Source organism: Suncus etruscus, chromosome 7 (genome assembly GCF_024139225.1).
Source record: "Suncus etruscus isolate mSunEtr1 chromosome 7, mSunEtr1.pri.cur, whole genome shotgun sequence".
In the NCBI taxonomy this organism is placed as follows: domain Eukaryota; kingdom Metazoa; phylum Chordata; class Mammalia; order Eulipotyphla; family Soricidae; genus Suncus; species Suncus etruscus.
Window position 1 is genome coordinate 116,648,519 of NC_064854.1, and position 22,525 is coordinate 116,671,043.

Consider the following 22,525-nt stretch of genomic DNA (forward strand, 5'->3'; position numbering starts at 1 on the left):
ACATGTAAATAAAACTATTCAGTTACTCTCTTCCAGCTTCCTATTTTGTTTAGCTTCCTATTTTGTTTAGCATATTTATCTTGTTGCATCCATACGATCAAAGAACGGTTTTTGTCTTTTGTTTGCTTGCCTGTCAGCACTTGAGTTATCCTGACTCTGCTCAGAAATCACTTCTGGTAGGCTCTGGGGACCAAATGGGATGCCATAATTTAACCCGGGTTGGCCATGTGCAAGGCAAATGCCATACCCGCTGTGCTATCTCTCTGTCCCTGAACATTTCACCTTTTTTTTTTTTTAACGGCCACACCTGTTGATGCTCAGGGATTATTCCTGGCTCTGCACTCAGAAATCGCTCCTGGCTTGGGGGAACCATATGGGATGCCGAGGTGTAGGGGAGGGGATCAAATCACGGTCTGTCCTAGGTTAGCATGCGAGGCAGACACCTTACCTCTTGCGCCACACTCTGGTCCCACATTTCACCTTTTAAAATAGATTTATATATACCATTTAGTTGTCTGTTGATAAGCATGTTGATTCCATTTTTGAGTATTGTGAACATGTTTCTGTGAACATATGGGTGCAATATTTTGAATTTGTGTTTTTCATTGTATTTGGATAAATGCCTCAGGAAATGGTATTGTTGGATCATGTTATCTTCATTATTTAATTTTATATTATATTAATATTAAAATTATAAATTAAATTATATTAATTTTAAAGATATTCCCATGTTATTTTCCATAGAGATATGTGTTTTTCTGTCACCATAACCTTAACACTGTTTATTTACAACTGTATGAGAACGGCTCTTTTATGTAGGGGGGCCCAGCATTCCTCAAAGTGCTAAGAACTTACTTCTGGTTCTCTGCTCAGGGCTCTCTCAACATAGTACTCAGGACTATATATAGTGCCAGGGATCAATCTGGAGTCATCTGATTTACACTTCCCTAATAAGTCATACTGACAATGTTTTGATGTGCCTATAGCCATCTGGTTATATTCAGATCTGAAGGTCATTTTAAAGTTTTAAGTTACTACATTTTATTGCCAAGATGAGTTCTGATTATGTATTTTGGATGTCCACCATTATTAGTTGTATTTATATTTTATAACTTATAAATCACCTTTTGTTTATATACTCATTTTCTTTTGCCTTGTAAAAGTTATAATTTGATATTGTGACTTTTAATTTTGCTATTATATCCCTAGCCATTGGGATTGATCCTCTCAATACTTTCCTGAGGTTGAATCTGGGAGGCTGAAATGTTTTTCTCCTACATTTATTATGAAATCAAGTCTTATATCTAAGTCTGTAATACATTGTGAGTTAGTTTTTGTGTGTGTTAAATATTTTGCTAGTTTCCTTTTCTTTATATTTGACTACTATTCAAAATATAGTGTGTTGAAGTAGTTTTCCTTGTTCTTTTATATGTTCCTTTATCATAAATTTTCTGTTGATTTCAATGAAATTCATTGGTGAAGCTATCTAATCTTAGATTTTGGTTTGCTCTTTTTTTTTTTTTTTTTGGGTCGCACCTGGCAGTGCTCAGGATTACTGCTGAATTCAAAATTGCTCTTAGCAATGCTCAGGAACCATAAGGGATGCCAGGGATCAAACCTGGTTTGACCAGGCACAAGGCAAATGTCTTCCCTACTTTACTATTACTCTGGGCCTCCTAGACTTTTGTTCTTAGGGAGAATTTTTTTTTTAGAGATGTTAGTATTTGTACTGCACTTAGTGGTACTGAGGCTCAATCCTGATTCTGTTTTTAGGGATTACACCTGATGGGGCTCAGGGAACCATATATGGTAACCAGGATTGAACCAGATTCAGATAGGTGCAAACCAAGAGCTGTAAACCCTGTATTATCTCTCTCTGGCCTAAAGCTGAAGTTGGTTTTTTTGGGGGGTCACACCCAGCAGCAAGGCTCAGAGGTTACTCCTGGCTCTGCACTCAGAAATCGCTCCTGGCAGGCTCTGGGGACCATATGGGATGCTGGAAATCAAACGTAGGCCCGTCCTTGGTTGGCTGCATGCAAGGCAAATGCCCTACTGCTATGCTATGACTTGTTAGGTTTTGGGGTATGTTTTTATATTTCTGTACTTGTGATTGGTATATGCAAATTATTTATTGCTGGTTTCAATTATTATTTCAAATGCTTTTCTATTCTGTATTGTCTAATTTGTGCATATAGCTAGTTCTTTATTGATCTTTTATAATTTTTGCGATGCCTATTTCATTTTATTTTTTGGTCTGATTTTGTAATTTGATTTTTTTTACTGGATTTAGTGTACTTTTTTTCTAGACCTTTAGATATGTTACATTACTATTTGACTTTTTTATTTGTTTATGTAAGTCTGTATTGATACAAACTTCTCTAATAGGAGAAAGGTGGGTGTATCATGCAGGATCTGCAAACATCTTTATTTAGTTGGTCTAAGATAATTTTTTATTATTTGATTTATTAATTGACCAGAGGATATTGTTTAATCTGAACCAGTTTGAATTTTTCCACTCATCTTTCTTTTTTCAGTTTTGTTTTTTGTTTTTGTCACCCCTGTCAGTGCTCCTGGCTCTGCACTCGCTCCTGGCAGGCTCGGGGGGAACCATATGGGATGCCGGGATTCGAACCACCATCCTTCTTCATGCAAGACAAACACCCTAACTCCATGCTAGGTCTCCAGCCCCCTCCACTCTATCTTTCTGTAGTTGGTCTCTAGTTCTAAATGACTGTGATCAAAAAAGATGCTTGATATGATTTTGATTTTCATATATTTATTGAGAATTTTTTGCATTAGAACATATGATCCATTGCAGATAGTCTTCCATTGTTTCTTGAGAGGAGTTTATATTCCTTTTGAGATGGATATTTTGAACTGTGTCTATTAAGTGTGATTATATCTGCTCTGATTATTATATTTAAGGTCATTTATTTTCTTGTTAGCTTTTTATAAGGGTAGTATATCTATTGACATATTGCTATTTGAGAGCTCCTATTTTTATCATGCTGCTGTCTTTTGGGGGGCTTTTTTTTCAGGGGAGAGCGTGAATACAGTCCCCCACTACCACAAATTATGCAGTCGAGTTTCCCACATTTGGGAAAATCTCAGGGGTCAGCACATCCGGAGTGCGATGGGTGAGCCTTGCCCTGGAGAAACCACCTTCGTGTTCATGGTATCTCTCCTGCTGGGGGGCTTGTTAATAAGAATTTTATTTATTTAGGTGTACCTTTGTTAAGTGCATATTTATAAATGATACATATCTTCTTGATAAATTGTCTCCTTGACATTACATGGTGTTAATTTTTTGTCATTTACCTTTGTTTAGCCACATGTTTTGTTTATTATGACTGCAATAGTAGCATCAATTTTCTCTGCATTAATGGCTTGAAATGTCCTTCTACCAACCTTTCATTGAATCTATAAATGTATATTTATAGTTTTGAGTTTGTTTTATATAAATAATATCAATAAATCTTGCCTCCTTAACCATATTGCCACTCTGTTGCTTTATTCTTGGTGAGTTTATACTGTCAATAATTGATATATGGAAATTAATATGGTCATTCTATCTATTGCCTTCTGATTTGTCTTATATTTCTTGTGTTTATCTATTAGTTTCTTTTATTTTTAATTTAGACTATTTTGTTTTTTCTGGAGAATATTTGTTTCCTTATATTTTCTTCTAAATGTCTGCTCTTGGCTTTTTATTGATTGTGACAGACAATAAAGTTTTCATAAAAAATATTTATGATTATAAGATAATCTTTTTTATGCTGGTATTAACTCGTCGTCCCTAGACCTAATACTTCCCACCTTATTCTACCTCCCTTTAGATGTTTTAATATTTTATTCTTGCTTGTTCTCTGCTACTCTTTTCCTGCTGAAGATTTTGTCTTGTTTTATTAATCTATAAAAGTATATCTAGTAGTAAAGGTCTAGGGATGATAAGCTCCATTAACTTTCATCATCTCAAAGTCTTATTTCAGTATCATATTTGAATAATAATTTTGCAGGTTAAAATATTTGACACATTTTTAGTAATTTTTTAATTTGTTCTGCTGAGTATTCTGCTGCTAGGGTTGTGTGTAATTCACAACAGCTTCCTTTTGTGATCACAGATCCCTGTCCTCTTGGCATTATCTTAGAACCTGTTTCTCTTGGAGACTGTTTCATCCCTTGTTTTGTTTGTTTATGTTTCAGATATGTGAAAGATTTTCTGGTGATTGTATTTTTCCTTCTGATTTACTAACTTAACATGGTACCCTTTATCTTCATCCAGGTGGAGTAGTAAGCTACATGATTTAGTCTTTTCTTGTAGCTAATTAGTACTACATTTATAGTCATAACACTCAGTTACAGGAAGCTATGTGAAACTGCCTCTCATAGGAGAGGATTCCCAAAGTCATGGCACTGGTTTAGTTTTGATGGCACGGAAGATGGGGCCATCACCTGCCATGATATGTCTGCTAAAATCACTGTTTGTTTGGTCACAGCACTCAGACTTTTGGAGGTTGCATAGATCCTTTGCTTTTCTTTGAAAGAGTTTGCTAGAGCCTTAAGATGAGCACGCCCCTCAAGTTCTGGCTCTTTGCTTGGACTAAAATTCTCTCGGACTAAAATTTGCTTGGACTAAACTGTGTATGGAGGGGAGAGCTCTCTTTGGAAGGTCTTAGCTGCAGGACAGAACTTGATGCCTGATATTCTGTCAGCATTAGTATCTCATCACCAGACACATCTCCTTGGATCACAAAGGAGCAAGGGAGGGGATATATCATGCCTCACTGCCTGCTGGAAATGCTAGGGTTCAGTCTGGTTGCAGCACCCAGTTTTGCGTGGCCTATGTTGATCTTTCTTTGCTTAGTGAAAGAGTTAGCTGGAATTAAGATTTGTGTACCTTCAAGGTTCTGTCCCTCCCCTTGCCTCTTTTGTAGTTCATGTCATTCTGGCTCTGGCCTGGCTTGCTTTTCCAAGCTTGTGTTTGGAGCTCCAATTTTACTCTTTCTACTCTGCCCACCATGGGCTAATTTCAACCACTGATATTTAACAATTCAGGTGTCTTAATTAATTAGATGACTTCTAGTGAGGAGCTTATGTGAGTTGCATGAGATAGTAAAGTTGATTTTTGTTTATGTTGTAAAAGATTCTGTGATCTGTTCCAACATGTTTTATCAGCTTCCCACAGTTTGTAAAGGCAGAAACTTTGTATTTTTCACTGTGATATCCATAATATCTTCTTTCAGACTTGATACTAAGTGCTCAATAAATAAATGAATAAATAAGAAGCTTGTCTATTTACATAGAGCTTTTACCAAAGCAGTTCTGTAAATATTACCTAAATAATTTCAAAACTTCAAAGCAGTTCTTTTGCACTTTTATCCTTTTTGCACAAAGTTCTGTGAGTACTAGAAGCAGGATGCAGTATGGTCTCAGCTCTAGACCAGGAGCTTACAAGTTAGTAAAAGAGACAGATTATAAACAATAACCAATGTATGTTGCTACCCATGATTTAAAAAATAGAAAAACAAAAATGAAACAAAGAGTCACAGCAATAGGATGAAAGACATCATAGCCTAAAATCATACCTATTTTCAAATCATAATTATTGGAAAAGTAAAGACCCAGAATAAAACATGGGGCTCCAATGTAGTCCACAATATCACCAAAGTTGATTATGGTTGGATCTTTGGTGGATCTTTTTGTGCATCTTTATAAAAATTCTAAACATTTCTTTTGTAAAATCCTCTGGATGCTTTATTGTTCCATATTTTACTAATGCAGAAACTGAAGGGCTCAGAACCACAGAGATAAGAAATGGTGAAAACAAAATTTAAACTCATATTATCTGAGTTCAAAATTATTGTTCTTAACTATTCTAGGTATCATATGTGTCGGTAATAAAAAGCCTAAAATGAGCATTTATCATTAAAGACAGGAAAAGTATTTCTTAAGAACTACAGCCAACTCAGCAAAGCAAAATTAATGATAAATATATAACAAATTTTCTTCCCCCAAATTGTATAAATTCTAGACAATAGAATTGGTAAGTATATGTTAGTTACTTGGTAAATTGCTGAACTTTAAAGATAGTCAGCTGTTTTTGTAGGATTCAGAATGAGAGATTGATCAAAACACTAAAATGAGCTGTGGAATACCAAATTCTGGTAATCCTTTTAAATTCAATTAGAACATTACTAGCAAATGCTAAAATATTAGGGACTACATGTTATTCACCCATGAAAATAAAGGCAAAATTTGCATATGTTTCAGATTATGGTCTATGATGTGAACTATAGTTACTGACCTAGAGCTCCAAAGGGAAAAGAACAAAATTCAGCAATACATTGAAATATATTCTGTGATATGAAAAAAAGTAATTATTTTCTTTTTTTTTTTTTTTTTGGGAGGCCTTATTTTATCTTTTATTTATTTTTTTTTTCTTCAGGGCAAACTAAAGTTGTTTTTTTTTTTTTTAAGTAAGAATTCATTTAAAGGACAAAATTGATTAACCTAATAAGGTAAACTAATATAACATAATATAGTGACATAACATAACATATAATATAATTAATATAATAATAATACATGTAAGTCAAAGAAAGTTTCTGATTAAAAACACAATTTTTTTTTCCATAATGGCTTACATATCTTTCACTGTAGTATTTTGGGTACATATTCACATTAAATCAGGGGAATACCCATCACCTAATATGTCCTCTTCTCAATCAAAAATCAAATATACTGAAAATAGGCAGAGTCCTGTCTAGAGGCTTCCAACCTCAGTTTGAGAGAGGATGTGAAAAAAGTAATTAAAATACCACAACAATACACACACACACACAAAAAAAAATATCGAATTAAATAACCGATAAGCACCACAACAATAAAGACAGGCACCACACAATAATCTCGGTTCTGAAATCAAATCATACTCAAGTGCAAATAAGAAAGAGAAAGACAAAACAAAATAAAATAAAATAATATTGGACACATCAACCGTAATCTCCACACCAAAATAAAGACGTCAAAAAAATAGATCATTTATTCTCCTCTTGCTGCTTTCGTGGTATGTGGAAGACTTCTACTTTATCTTGGATGGTAAAATCAGACCTGTTTCTAGAGATCTTGGTGGCTGTACAGATCAGGGAATGGAGTTTATGGAGTCTTTCTTTGTGGTTCTAGCAGTTATGCTTCTTCAATGTCCTTTTTTTGTTTTTTATGTATTCTAGGTGTTTCAGAATAGTGCTACCATTCTGTGTTTTTCTTTTGTCTTCTGACTTACTTCGTTTAACATAACATGATCTAGGTCCATCCACGTTGCTGCAAAGTCTGTGATTGTATCATTTCTAACTGCCATGTAATATTCCATTGTATATATGTACCACATCTTAATGATCCATTCATCTGTTGTTGGACATCGAGGTTGGTTCCAAGATTTGGCTATTATACTGAGTGCTGCAATAAATAGTGGGGTGCATATGTATTTTGGAATGAATGTCCTTCCATCTTGGGGATATATGCCTAGGAGAGCAATTGCTGGGTCAAATGGCAGCTCAATTCTGAGTTCTTTGAGCACTCTCCAGACTTTTCTCCATAGATGTTGGACCAAGGGGCATTCCCACCAGCAATGAATGAGAGTTCCTTTCATACCACATTATTTTCAATTTAAAGTTGTGAGATATTTGCAAGGAGGAAGTGGCATTTCAACCTAAACTGTGATGGATGAATATGATTTTAGTTGGCATAATGAGAGAAGGAACTTTCAAAGGGAAATGTACTAGCAAAGGCATAAAGGTGCAAAAGGATAAAATATGCCTATTTATCCTTAGCTGCAAGCTAACTGGTTATCATTTTTGACAAAATTCTCTGTATTGCATGTTACATTCCATATTCTCTGAATGGATTGGTACACAACTTATCTGTATAATGTCTAATACTATATGCCACTATGGGGCATATTTGATGTTATAGGAACTTGTTTCATCCCCACACAAGCATAGCCTGGAATTATCATATAGCTTATAGCCCACATATATACAAGTTTATAGGTATATTTGTTTGTTTGTTTGTTTGGGTGCCACACCCGGTGATGCGTAGGGGTTAACCCAGAGTAACCCCTGAGTGTCACCGGGTATGGCCCAAAAACCAAAAAATAAATTAATAAAAGAAAAAAGACTGGCATTTACAGCATATGTTCCAACAGAGGACCCTTGCAAGTCAATAGAAAATCAATAGTTTTGAATCCTTTGGAACCAGAAGATATTTTAAAGGAAAGTTCCACTGAAGTGGAACCTGCCTATCCCAGGTTAAACAAATCCAGGTCTCTTCCAATCACATTCTCATACTGCAGAAGAAACAAGTGCTTTGAGTCTGAAAAGGATTTCAGACCACGAAAAACAGACCAAAAAGTTTACCATAGTCTACTGTGTCCACATTCATCCACATTTATCCATAACTTAATATTTGTTTGGAACTAGGCCTTGTCAAAGGAAGATTCAACTACAGAAGACTTCCTATGTTGCTTTAAACCTGACAAGACAGATTGCTAGGTGTTTGCAAAAGTAGATACCAGGTATGCTTCTCATTATAGTTGCAATTGGATATTCTTAACCATGAGATTCCATTTGCTGATTAAATCTGTGAAATAATACCACATCCGTTGTCAGCAGCAGCAGGAGCAAACATTGAGATACAACACGGGTCTTCCCAACTTTAGAGAGAACAATTTAGGGATACATAAAGGCATACCTCAAAGATATAAATCAGGGGTCTCAAACTCGTGGCCCGCAGGCAGTTTGCGGCCCTCCGTACAACATTTTGTGGCCCGCGGCCGACCTTCAAATATCGCAGTATTCGCGATTATTCGCTTATCGAGTAATCGCAATAAAAATCGCATTAGTAAGAAAAAAATCGCATTCAACATTCGCATATCCCAAGCAGTTCCGTTCGGGGTATGCAAATGTTTAATGCGATTTTTTTCTTACTAATGCGATTTTTTATTGCGAATATTCGGTAAGCGAAATCTCTTATGCGGCCCTGCCTCACCCCGGCTTTGCCTCCTGCGGCCCCCACGTAAATTGAGTTTGAGACCCCTGATATATATAATTGACTGTGATATCAATTTATTATGCAGTATATAGAATGTTGTAGTACCTAAGAGTTTCTTATATAAGCAATAAATTTATAAACTGTTTACCTTAACATAACCTTTACAATTGGACTTTTACCTACCTTTTCCAACTAATGTCTTTATTTACTTACTATTTCCTATCTCTGACATGTTTATTGTTTAGTCTAGAACATTTGAGGCCAGAGAATAGTACGGTTGCAAGAGTATTTACCTTGTACGCATTCGACTAGGATTCAGTCTGGCATCCCAGATGGTTTTCTCAAAACCCATCGGAAGTCATTCCTGAGTACTATTGGGTGTGCACACAAACAAAACATGTACGTTAAATCTTGATATTTTCTAATTTGATCTCATTTTCTTAATTTAATCTTTGATATCACTTATTCATCTTAACTTCTTTATTTTTAGGACGATTTTGCTCTTATTGGGATTTTTGTACCTCTTTTAACATTTGAGTTGATGAAAAATAATAACCTTGCCCCCCTTCTCTTTTGCTATTTTAGTATTAGACACCTTGATATTATCAAGTTTAATGAGAATTTGTTGCTATGACATCATGAATTACTGAAAGATCTTATTAGTCCATATGTTGCTAAAGTGGTTGTACACTGAAATGTTTTTGTTTGATTTTTACCAAGTCAAATGACATGATCTCATTTCTGTCTCTGCTAAGCAAGTCTTTATCTTTATTAAACTGTCTTCATGAGTTTTAGTTAATATAACCAAGGTTTCTTTCTTTTTCTTTTTTCTTTTTTTTTTGCTTTTAGGTCCATACTCAGTGGTGCTCAGGGTTACTCCTGGCTCTGTGCTTAGAAATGGCTCTTGGCAAGCTCAGGGACACATATAGGATGCCGGGAACTGAACCTGGGTCCATCCTGGGTCAGCTGCATGCAAGGCAAACACCCTGCCATTGTGTTATCGCTCTGGTCCAAATCTTTCTATTTACTAACCAAAACATTTTATATAAGTGACCTAGTAGGATCTCATAGGACATTTCTTCTAACACATTTGGTTCTTTATATAAGCGCAATATTAGAGAACATCAGCTATATTGGTAATTTATTTCAAATATGTATAAATATGTTAGTGTACTGAGTATTATATATTATATACATGCACAAAAATGGCATCTTTAAAGATGGGGTGAAATTTTGGATTGTTTCCTTCTGCACTTCAGTGAATGACATGTATTTCCACCTGGGTTCATCTCACTTTTAAACATTACCTTGGAACATAACTACATTTTTTACAGTACAATTAACAACAGCTTTGCATTTTGAAAACCTTGACTGGGTTGATATAATATATTCCCATTAAATGAATTAATATTTTTAATGTAGTTAAAATAGAATATTTAGATCTGAGACATTTTCTGATTTTTACTGTATATATCTTAACACTGCTCAATATTCCTATTAGAATATTTTAGAGATAGGAAAGAAAGGGTTAGACAAGTAGAAAAAAGGGCAAGAAAAAGCTAATAATACCATAAATATGGGTAGCATTTTTTGATGACTTAGTATCTCCTTAGGGGTTGTTAATTGTAGATAATTGTTTATTAGTATATCTAGACAAAGTTTATAAAAATAGGGAAAATTGTTACTATCCAAAAATAAAACTATCATAAAAAAGCATGAATTCTACAATATAGCAAACTCGGACAGCCCTGAGGTTTTAAACCTGCTGTGTTATCTCTGAAACCAAAAGAAAGTAGAGCATAAAAATGAGCTATCAATTTGAAACAATACCTAATCTTTCCAATCATGGCTGTGATCTAAATCTATTAAAGATGCTCAAATTCAGTGTCCTTGGTATCACTGCATGTTGACCTGAAAAGTGAACAATAAACTTTTGTTTTATAATTCTGGTTTGGAGCTATGTGCTTAGGAAGTGAAACCGACAGTCAGTGTTTCAGATCTGTCTCTAAGCAGACTAAGAGCCTATATAAAATGACAGGTGCATTTTTAGGGAAAGAATCTCATAATGTTTTCCTATTTAGTAGGTGACAGTATGTTCCAAGATAACACGAGCTTAAGGGGTTGGAACAAGTATGGTTATTAAAGATGATCGGTTCCTCAGTTCATATAAATTGAATTTCTTCATAGTCTAGAGACTGGAAATCTAGTATAGAGTACTGATACTGAAATAATTAGCATATTAAGTGAATTTATACATTCAGACTTTTGAACACTTACAAGAAAGGAAGGAATTTTATTATTTCATGAAAGGAAAAGGCCATTCTTAATTTCTGTGTTCAATCTCCCTAGTGGTAAAGGCTATATGATAAAAAGTATCATTTTGATCATCCAAAGAAAGCTGGCTTATTGATGGAAATATCTCCTTTGCTTTTTTTTTTTCCAGAATTACTGATTTAGGGAACATAAAGAGAAGATTATATTTATCAACAGTCCATAAGGAACTGTCCTCAACACCTCTTCATGCAAAAATCCCACTCTTCATGATTAAGCGCAAAATTGTAAGTGTCAGATGAAAGATGCTTAAAATACTAAATTCACTTCAGCAAATAGTAATAACAAACCTATTCTATTTGTCGAGCTTTTATAAAATAACATGGCTACAGAAAATGTGAATTAAATATATGTTCTTTCGAATATACAGTGTGGAAGAAAATAGTTGTTTGAACATCTAGAAAAATCACTAAAACTGGGATAGGAAGATAGAAATCACAGGGGAGAGTGAAAGAGTTATTGATACTGTGAACAGGAATGAAATCCATCTAACTGTGATGTGGAAAGTTTTATGAAAGAGATTTCAAATAGCCTGGTGGAAAGTCAAAACATCCCAAACAGGAATAACAATATAAGTGAGAGCTTGGAAGCTGGAATATAGAAAATACATAGATAAAGGAGAATGAATTACCATTGTTGCCAGATTTGAAACACAGTATTAAAAATATCTGTACAAGAAAATGAAAACATATAACTTGCTTAGGAATGTGATGATTAACATTATTAAAATGGCAATACTTACCAAAGCATTATAAGACTTAATACAATCTCTATAAAGATATCCATGACAGTTTTTTCAAAGAAATAAATTATAGTTTCCTGAAATTCAGATTGAATAATAAATGTCCACAGTTAGCTAATTTCCTTGAGGGAAAACAAGATGGGAGGTATCACTTTTCCCAACTTCAAGGTTACTACAAAGCAATAGTCATTAAAGCAGCATGGTATTGGGATAAAAAAAAACCCTCAGAGCACTTGAATATTCTCAGATTGACCCTCGGGTAGATAATCAATTAATATTTGATAAAGGGGCAAGAAATACAAAATAGAACAAGAAAACCCTCTTCAACAAGTGATTCTGGGAAAACTACATGCAAAAAAAGTGAATTCAGAACTCTTTTTAATGCTGTTTACAAAAGTCAAATAAAAATGGGTTGAAGACCTTGATATTAGACCTGAATCCATAAGACGCATAGAGGAAATGCAGGTAGAATGCTAATGATATTGAAGCTAAAGGTATCTTCAAAAGTCAGGCACTACTGGCCAAGTGGTGGAAGCAAAGACAAACAAATGGGACTACTATAATCTTATAAAAAGCATGCATTCACTATAACTCTAGATATACATGGAAAATAATTTAAAGCAGTGATTGACATAGGTGCTTATGTTTCCATCGTCTCTTCCCAATACTGGCCCCATAATTGGGAACTGCAGGAAATACCTTAATACTTGCAAGGAGTAGGCATTTTGTCTTTTTTTTTTTTTCTGTCTGACAGAGTGCTAGACAGATGAAAAGCATTGGCCCTGAAAGAAATAGAGCTACATTTCAGTAGTATGTGGCTTCCTTGCCCCTGAATTTATGGGTGGGAAGCCTACATGAACATCTACACCAAGTTCACGATTCCTCCTACAGCCATATCGCTAGTCCATAATTCAGAGGACTTAAAAATTTTAATTGGGGCCACTGCGGTGCAGCCTTCAAGAAGCTTGTAAGAAGGCATTTAAAAAATGTCCTCTGTCCATGCCACTGTGGCTTCTGCTTTCCCAGCTGGAAGAAAAGAACAGACAATTCACCTGGGCTCAAGCCATTCTGAAAAAGTCTTGTCTGAAGAACCCCAAGAACTTGAGTATCTTGATGGAGTCTGTGTGGTCGAGCTGGCTTGAAGAATGTCGCCAACGCGTTCATTCATGGCCAACGCACTGCAGGAGTGCCCCAGGTCCAGTGTCCTGTTGTCTGAATCCATCTGTTGCAAGTCAGCCCCTGAAGAGGTTGACTGATGGAGGGATGGAGGATGAGGTCTTTCCCCTCCAGCTCGGAGTACGCGTCTGCCACCCTGGAATTGCAGTTTTAAAAGATATTAAATAGATTTTTTTTCTATTCCATGTCTCTTACAACATGTTGCTATTTTTACTTTCTGGTCCCTTGGCAATGGAGCGCCAAATCCCTCTATTAGAAGTAAAGGAACTACTGCTTGTATCAGCATCTTTGGGATTCTGGCTAGAGGACTTGGCTCTTTTGACCTGAAGAGGACCAATGACTTCCTGAATGCCCTATGCAGATAGATTACATCATCAGCTGAACACCTTAGGATCTGACCCACCTGAAACTTGATTGGCAGTGTATACTTGGATAATGTTATTTATTCCTACTTCCCCCATTTTTTTCCTATGGAAAATGGAGGAGATATAAGGAAACAGAGACTCTATGGCCCCTGGTCGGCCATAAGCAGTTACTATCCCTTGAAGGGTGAAGATGTCAGTCAGTTAGTTACCAGAAACTCAACCCTTATAACTGCCACAGGATGACAGTTTTTCCTGGGGTACATAAGGTCCCAGATTGATGTACTGGGTCGGGGGTAAGGAGACTCTGCTGCACCTACTGTATGGTCACTGAAGATCTGAGGGTTCTTAATATAAAGTACTATAATGCCGGTGCCCTTCAGGAAATGCCCTGGAGCAGGAGTCCTATAGTTACTCTTTTATCTATTACTTCTCCCAGAGGTAGACAATCTTCAGGCTTTACCTTAGCTTTCTCTTCCTCACCCATTCCCTTTCAAAATGTAAAAAACTCCCATTAGGCTTGGTTCCCTTTTGATAGGAATTTGTCTGTTATCTGCCCTTCTTATGTTGATTATTCCTGAACAATAAATGTTCTATATGGAGTATAATCAGAGCTCTTAGTCCACAAACCTGGGATCCCCAGACCCCATGCTTTTCTCTATTACGTTTCTTGTTTTTAATCCTGAAGGTGACTCTGCTTCAGGCCCCATTCTGGACTGAACCCCTATAACTATGGTCTAGTATGTTAATCAATGACAATGGGATGTTACCATCATTTGTTGTCCTTATCTGAGGGAGGGAATTCAAATTCTCTTAGACACAGGGAGAGGCAGCCATAGTGACCTCTGCTAAAGGGATAGTGAGGAAACTTTAAATCAGTTATTGTAACTTCCAATTTCCAGGAGTCACTACCAGTGAGACTTGTCTTTTTACACATCACAAAATTAAGGAGTTTCAAAGGTTGTAGAACAGTTTCTTATCTAAGCAAATTATATGCTCTTTTAACTCATCTTTATTTTTCTAATTCAAGGGTCATTGCCCACTCAGATAGTAAGAGTGGATTTCCATAGCAAGTGTATGAGATTTGTCTTATTTGTCATTTGTATCCATAGTGATTATGGCAATTTTGGATCCTTGTAGGCACTTAATAAGTATGTAAGTGGGTAGATAAAGGAGTCAATAAATGGATTAGATAATTGACTGATTGTGTAGTGAGAAGGGTGGTAAATGAATGACCTAAAGAGAGATGAGGTCCTAGAGATGGAAAAGAAATTAGAGTGGAGGTAAAGGAACACAGTTGAAAAGTAATGATAGATTTTTCATTAAATGTTAATTAAAATTTAAAAATAAAGGAAGTGGCATAAGTGATTTTTGGGATTACTTATTTGGATGATTTTTGATATGATCAATTATATAAAAAGAATCTAAAAGAGGAAGGGACTTAGGAAAGTACCTTACAAATGTTGGTTGCAAGGTCTCTAAGACATTCAAATTGAGAATAGTGAAGGTACATAAGCAAATTAGAGTCCTAGAAAGAAGTTTGGTCTGGATACTCAGGATTGTTCAACATAGAAGTGGAAGGTAGTGTTGATAATGAATGACACTGCCTGCAGAAACAATGCAACAGTGGAAACAACAAAAGAGTCATGATGAAAATTCAAGGACATATTCAATATAAGGATTGGATAAATAAAAATGAAGCCAATAAAGAAACAATATAGTGATTCATTAATAACATGACTGAATAAACATGAAAGAAAACAATAGTATTTTAATGGGTAATATTGTCAAAATACAAAAGTATTTAAGTATATGGTTACCAAGAGGTCATGAGTACTTTGCTGAGCAGTTTTGATATAGCTAAAAGGCGTCAGTGAAGTAGACTTAGAATAAAAGAGAGAATCTGAGCATGTTTCTGTTTTTACTAAATTTTTAAATCTAATGCAATTCACAAAAGTTTATACTAAAATAAGTGATTACTTTGATTAATTTTTCATTAATTTATTTAATAAAATGTCCTTAATTACATTAGTAGCTCCTAATGTAATTAAGGAGCTACTTACATTAGCTCCTTTCATTCTTTTTTTTAAATATTTTTTATTGTGACCAAAGTGGATTACAAACCTTTCACAGTAATATTTTAGGTACAAAGCGGCATTGAACCCAGGGCTTTTCCACCACCAGTGTTGCTGTCCCTCCACCCCTGTTCCCAGCATGCATCCCATATCCCCCTACTTTGCACCCCCACCCCATTCCCTGGTTGCTAGTATAAGTGGTTCCCTCTGTGTCTAGTTTGTTTTAAAATGGGTATCAATTCTGTTGTCATTGGCTTTGGATTTGGTGTTTAAGACTGATTATATTTTTTTTCTACTCAATATTCATACAAGTTTTGGTCTTGGTACCATCCATTATTTTTCCCTCAATTTATGAGGCAGAACAAGATAATTCAAGTTATGTGGTTCTGTTTGAAGGGAAATAAAAATAAAACAAAAAACAAACAAGAAAAACCTCAAAAATGCAAAAAAAACAAACAAAAATATCAGGGAGGGGTCCATCTAGAGGGTTATAAATATCAATTTAAGAGAAGAGAGGGGATAAGAACAGATTACAGGATAAAGAAACATAAACATGTAATAGAATAATATTTAACTATAAAAATGATTTAAAAAGGTGAAATTATTCTTTTTATCACTATATGGATGAAACTTGTGGGTATAATACTGAGTAAAATTAGAAAAAGGATAGATAGGACAATACAATACAGAATGATCTCTCGTACGTTTATAAATATATAAAGAGGAACAACAAATGGCCAAAGACAAAACTGGAGGTCTTCAGAAATGACCTAACCTGTGATCTGTCCTTAGGCACTTCTGTTGTTTCTAGATCTTTATTTTATGAATAGTGCTGCATCGAATGAGCATAGGGGCACATATATCTTTTTAAAATAGTGTTTTTGTATCCTTGGGATAGATGCAAATATGTGAATTGTGTGATTTTACAAAATTTCAAGTCTAAGTTGTTTTTTTTTTTTTTTTGGCTTTTGTTTTTCTTGTTGTTGTTATTGATATTCCAAAAGTAATCATGTTTTCTGAAGAAGTTGAAAGCAGTCAACATTCCAACCAAATGTATGTGAGGGTTGTTCTTTCAATATACTATCCATGCCATCACTAATTTTTGATTCTGGCTCTGTTTTATATGTGCCAATTATCATGGGTCTGAGGTGATAGCTCACTCTTAACGATAAGTGATATTGAGAATTTTTTCATGTATCTTTATGTCATCTTTAGGACTTGTCTATTCATCTCTTCTTCCCACTTTTGATGTTATTTATTGCTAAGTTTTGCAAGTTCTTTATATGTCTTGGATATTAAAGTTTTGCTCATGAATGGTGGGCAAATATTTTCTCCCAGTCTGTTATGTCTTTTTATTTTTTTAGCTATCATTTCTTTTGTGGCACAGAGCTTCATAATTTGATGTAGTCTACTTGTTTATTTTTGCTTCTATTTGACCACAGTATTAGATTATTGAGCATGTTGCTATATTTAATTTTATATAAGGTTCTGCCTATATTTCTTCTTTTTGTTATGAATCTTGTATCAGGGCTTTTAATACATTTTAATGGGTTGTTAGATAAGGGTCCTATTTAATTTTTTTATATGTGGCATTTTAGTTAGATTTTATAAGTCATTTAGAAAAAGCTTTAAGCTTTACTATGAATTTCTCTCTATTCATAAAGAGTGCAAATTTAGGGGCTGGAAATAACACAGGGTTTAAGGTGAATGTCTTATATGCCATTGACTTCATTTTAATCTTTGGCATCACAAGTATCACCTTGGTTAGCATTTAAATCGCCCAGCTCTACCAAATTAACCTAAGAGCCACTGATGAACACCACTTGGCCCACCCCTCAAAAAATACCAGTGCACTTAGGCCTTTCTTACTTCTCTCATTAAATTACTTACCTACCCAATATATGTTGCAGTATATAGTTTGAAACAAATCTCCACTTTGCTTTTGTTTTTAAATCAAAACCTTAATTTAGTCAAAGGCAGAAACTAAGTTTACATTATTTTAGTTCTACCAATATGAATATTTATTTGTAGGCCATGTACTACTCCAGTTTAACTGGATTTTTCAACCTGTCAAATTAAAAATTAGTTTTCATGTTATTCTTAACTTTGAAGGTTTGAACAGTTAAATTATAATAATTTATGCATTAAGTTAGGTTTTCAGTGATAAAAACCATTTAAAAATTAATAGCCTAGATTAAACAATGAAGGTAGCTATTTTGTCAAGACTCACTAAAGTCAATCTTACTTCTTCAATAAAATTTTTAATTAGTAATGATATTAGATGAACATCAGTGTCTTGCACTAAAGTATGTTTTAATGTATATAGCAAATTAAATTTTATTTGAATAGAAAATTTGAGTCATATATGATTAGAATGAATCATTCACTGGAAATGTAGCAAAGTGGTATAATAAATTACAATGCCAAATATTTTAGTAACCTTTATACTCAAATATGTAGTGTTCCTAACTTCAATGGAGAAAATGACTCTTTAGGAATTGTACATTCTTGAACCTTAGTAGTGATGGAATATATTATTGCTTTGCCTAAAAACTGTAAGTTTAACATTTTTTAAAATTTCCTCTCAAAGAGAAATTTTCTGCAGAGCAAATGATTTGACGGTTTTTGGCTTTAACTAAATTTTTAACTTATTGGGTTTATCAGAAATGGGTTTCTTTAATCATATACAGTTAAGATACAATTAAAACTTATTTTACTTCCTTATTGAGGTGGTTACCAAAGTGTTTGGAGACCTCAGTACACTCAGGCCATACTTATTTAACTATCCTGCAGTTCAATGCTAGAGTCTAAGAATGTGGTACTGTTGACCACAAGGGACCATCACTGTAATGCTCCTGGGTCTTCCAAGCTACCACCAGCGAGAAGTGGTGTCATTGACTGAACCCAGACATAATCTTTCAAAAAACCTTATATTACTATTTCTCCAGCCCACAGACCATTTCTTTTTTATTTGTATTTCAATTTTTATTATCATTTACATTTGTATCATTTACATTATCATTATTATCATTTAATTTGTAGCATTTACATTTGTTGTTTTTTAAAATAAAATTTAGTTTATATAAGCATAGATTAAACACTACAGTACATCTCTCCAATAAACCTATATGTAGGTGTAATTTTGACTACATAATAACTACATAGTTGATATTATCTTGCTTAAAGGTAAAGCTCCTAAAACCCCTGTGATTTCACAAATAATAAAATCTGGGGCTGGAGCGGTGGCGCTAGAGATAAGGCGTTGATTCTAGAATCCCCTAAGAAAATTTATTGTACTTAAAGATTTGCAAAGGTTTTCTACTCACTCTTGTATATATATTTGCATTTTTGTTTTTTTTTGGAGGGCTAAGTGCTCAGAAATTGTCCCTGGCTTGGGGGGACCAAATGGGATGCTGGGGGATCTAACCGCAGTTCTTCCTTGGATAGCACTTGCAAGGCAGACACATTACCTCCAGCACCACCTCTCCAGCCTCTTGTATATTGTATATATATATATATATATATATATATATATATATATATATATATACACACACATATATATATATTTTAATGTCAGCTTCTCTTATATCCAATCAGCCTAATGATGGTGTTGAAGAGAAGTTTTATAAAACGGGTAATTGCTTGTCTTTAGGACTACCCTACTTCCATATCACATAAGCAGTTAATGCAATATGATTATTGGTAGAATTTAAGTGACCTCCAAACCACAAGTTCCTTTTAAGAATCAACCCTTCTAAAGGAAAATATCAACGAATTGGGGCTTGTTATAGAAATAGACATGTGCTAAATTATGAATATACTCAAACAATATCTTATCAGTTCATGTCATGTGTCAAGTATTAGCAGAGGTATACAATGGGAATATGCAAATTTGCAAATTTGTTTTTAAAAATGTCTAGATGAAACCATTAAGGGCCTTCAAAACCATATTAAGAAGTTTAAATTTTATACCATGGGATAAACTTACCAAAACAGCAAAAGAATCATGCACTGAACACTGTAAAAACAATATTAAAAGACATAGAAGTAACAAAGAAATGGTAGAATATAGGAAGATATTTCATACACATGTCTTGGGAGAATAAATATTATTATAATGGCTATCTTACCTAAAGCAATCTAGAGATTCAGTTAATTTTCTACTGCAATACTTACTACTTTTTTCTTTTTGTACCGCCAGATATCAAATCATGATCTCTTTTTTTAATATATTTATTTTAATCATAGTGGCTTACATATCATTGACAATAATATTTTAGGTACATATTTACATGAAAACGGGAGTTCCCATCACTGAATTGTCCTCCCTCCAACCCCGCTCCTGTCCTACCTTTCATATCCTTCTCCCTCACCCCCGGGGCTGCTAGAATAAGTGGTCCCCTCTGTGCCTAGCTTACTACTTAGAGGTCCTACACCTCTTTGGTCTTGGTACCTCCCTTATTTCCCGCTCTAATTGGGAGGCGGGACTAGATAGTTCAAGTTATGTGGTTTTGTTTGAAGAAGAGAAAGGTACTAAACTGGGGGGGGGAAGTCAAATACTATGAAAATGGGCAGAGTCCTTCTGGAGACTCTCATCCTAGGTTTGAGAGATGATTGGAAAAGGAGGGTGAAACACCACAATAGTACAGAAAGAAGTGTCAAGTAAAATATCCAGTGAGCACTCAAACAGTAAAGATAAACACCACATAAAGGTCATGGTCTTGAGATAAAAAACATGGCAGAGCACATAAAGGAAGAAAAGAAAAGAAAAGAAAAGAAGAAAAAAAACAAATATAAATGGAGACAACAACTTCAATAACGACACCAAAACAAAGAAATGGACAAAAACTAGATAAATAACTAAAAAAGAAAATTGTTTTGTGCTTTTTTGCCTTTTTTTCTTTTTTCTTCTCTCCTGCACAGGCACAATAAATAATGGGGTCATTCGAAAAGGAATTCCCTCGGCCTAAGAGATACAGGGTTTCTCCGCCCTTGAAGTATATTGTCATGGGATTAACTATAGACTCCTGTCAGGTTCATTTACTACTCTCTTGGTGCTTTTGTGCTGTATGGAAGACGTCTGCTCCACCCTGTGTGATAAAATCAGACATCTGTATTTAGAGATCTTGGTGTCTGTACAGGTCAGGGATTGGAACTTATGATGAAGTCTTTCTTTGTGGTTCTAGACGTTTTGTTTCCTCAGTGTCATTTTAATCCTTATTCTGTGGTTGGTGGTCTTGGTCTTTGTGCTGATCCTAAGGTAGGGCCTGGGATAGCGTCTTTCATTATGTTTCCAGAAGACCCATTCCATTGCAAATTGTCTCAGACAGACCTCTGGAACTAGAGGTCATGGTTGTTGTGCAGGCCATAACTCAATCCCTAGACTAGGCCTTTTTTATTGGTCCCAGGATATATACAGTCAGGTCATGGTTCTATCAGCCAGATATCTGTAAATCGCGATCTTGGCATTTGGACAGACCAAAGGGTGACAAGTCTTCTGATTTTGTCTTATCATAAGATATATAGAACAACACATAGGCAAACCACTCCAGGACATTGAGACTACAGGCATATTCAAGGAGGAAACTGCACTCTCCAAGCAAGTGAAAGCAGAGATTAACAGATGGGAATATATTAAGCTGAGAAGCTTCTGCACCTCAAAGGAAATAGTGCCCAGGATACAAGAGCAACCCACTGAGTGGGAGAAATTATTCATCCAATACCCATCAGATAAGGGGCTAATCTCCAAAATATACAAGGCACTGACAGAACTTTACAAGAAAAAAACATCTAATCCCATCAAAAAATGGGGAGAACAAATGGACAGACACTTTGACAAAGAAGAAATACAAATGGCCAAAAGACACATGAAAAAATGTTCCACATCACTAATCATCAGGGAGATGCAAATCAAAACAACAATGAGGTACCACCTCACACCCCAGAGATTGGCACACATCACAAAGAATGAGAATAAACAGTGTTGGCGGGGATGTGGAGAGAAAGGAACTCTTATCCACTGCTGGTGGGAATACCGTCTAGTTCAACCTTTATGGAAAGCGATATGGAGATTCCTCCAAACACTGGAAATCGAGCTCCCATACTACCCAGGATATATCCCAGGAACACAAAAATACAATACAAAAACCCCTTCCTTACACCTATATTCATTGCAGCACTATTTACCATAGCAAGACTCTGGAAACAACCAAGATGCCCTTCAACAGACGAATGGCTAAAGAAACTGTGGTACATATACACAATGGAATATTATGCAGCTGTCAGGAGAGATGAAGTCATGAAAGTTTACTATACATGGATGTACACGGAATCTATTATGCTGAGTGAAATAAGTCAGAGACAGAGAGAGAGAGTAAGATGCCGAATGGTCTCACTCATCTATGGGTTTTTAAGAAAAATGAAAGACATTCTTGCAATAATAATTTTCAGACACAAAAGATAAAAAGAGCTGGATGTTCCAACTCACCTCAGGAAGCTCACCACAAAGAGTGAGGAGTTTAGTTAGAGAAATAACTACATTTTGAACTGTCCTAATAATGAGAATGTATGAGGGAAATGGAAAGCCTGTCTAGAGTACAGGCGGGGGACGGTGGGGAGGAGGGAGATTTGGGACATTGGTGATGGGAAGGTTGCACTGGTGATGGGTGGTGTTATTTACATGACTGAAACCCAAACACAATTATGTATGTAATCAAGGTGTTAAAATAAAATATAAAAAAATTTTAAATCACAATGGATTAAATAAAAGAAAAATATTTAATGGGACT

General features: G+C 35.1%; 1 protein-coding gene and 1 non-coding gene across 4 annotated transcripts in view; one reads left to right on the forward strand and one right to left on the reverse strand.

Moving 5' to 3' along the window:
* Positions 1-22,525, forward strand: part of CFAP20DC (CFAP20 domain containing) — a 286,437-nt gene that overhangs the window by 73,187 nt on the left and 190,725 nt on the right. For all 3 annotated transcript variants that reach the window (XM_049777338.1, XM_049777341.1, XM_049777339.1), the window contains exon 5: positions 11,492-11,606. In XM_049777338.1, the coding sequence (XP_049633295.1) occupies positions 11,492-11,606 (115 nt within the window). The remainder of the gene's footprint in view (positions 1-11,491; positions 11,607-22,525) is intronic.
* On the reverse strand, positions 3,036-3,198 carry LOC126014888 (U1 spliceosomal RNA). Its single transcript, XR_007497845.1, has one exon. It is a non-coding gene; the product is annotated as a U1 spliceosomal RNA (small nuclear RNA).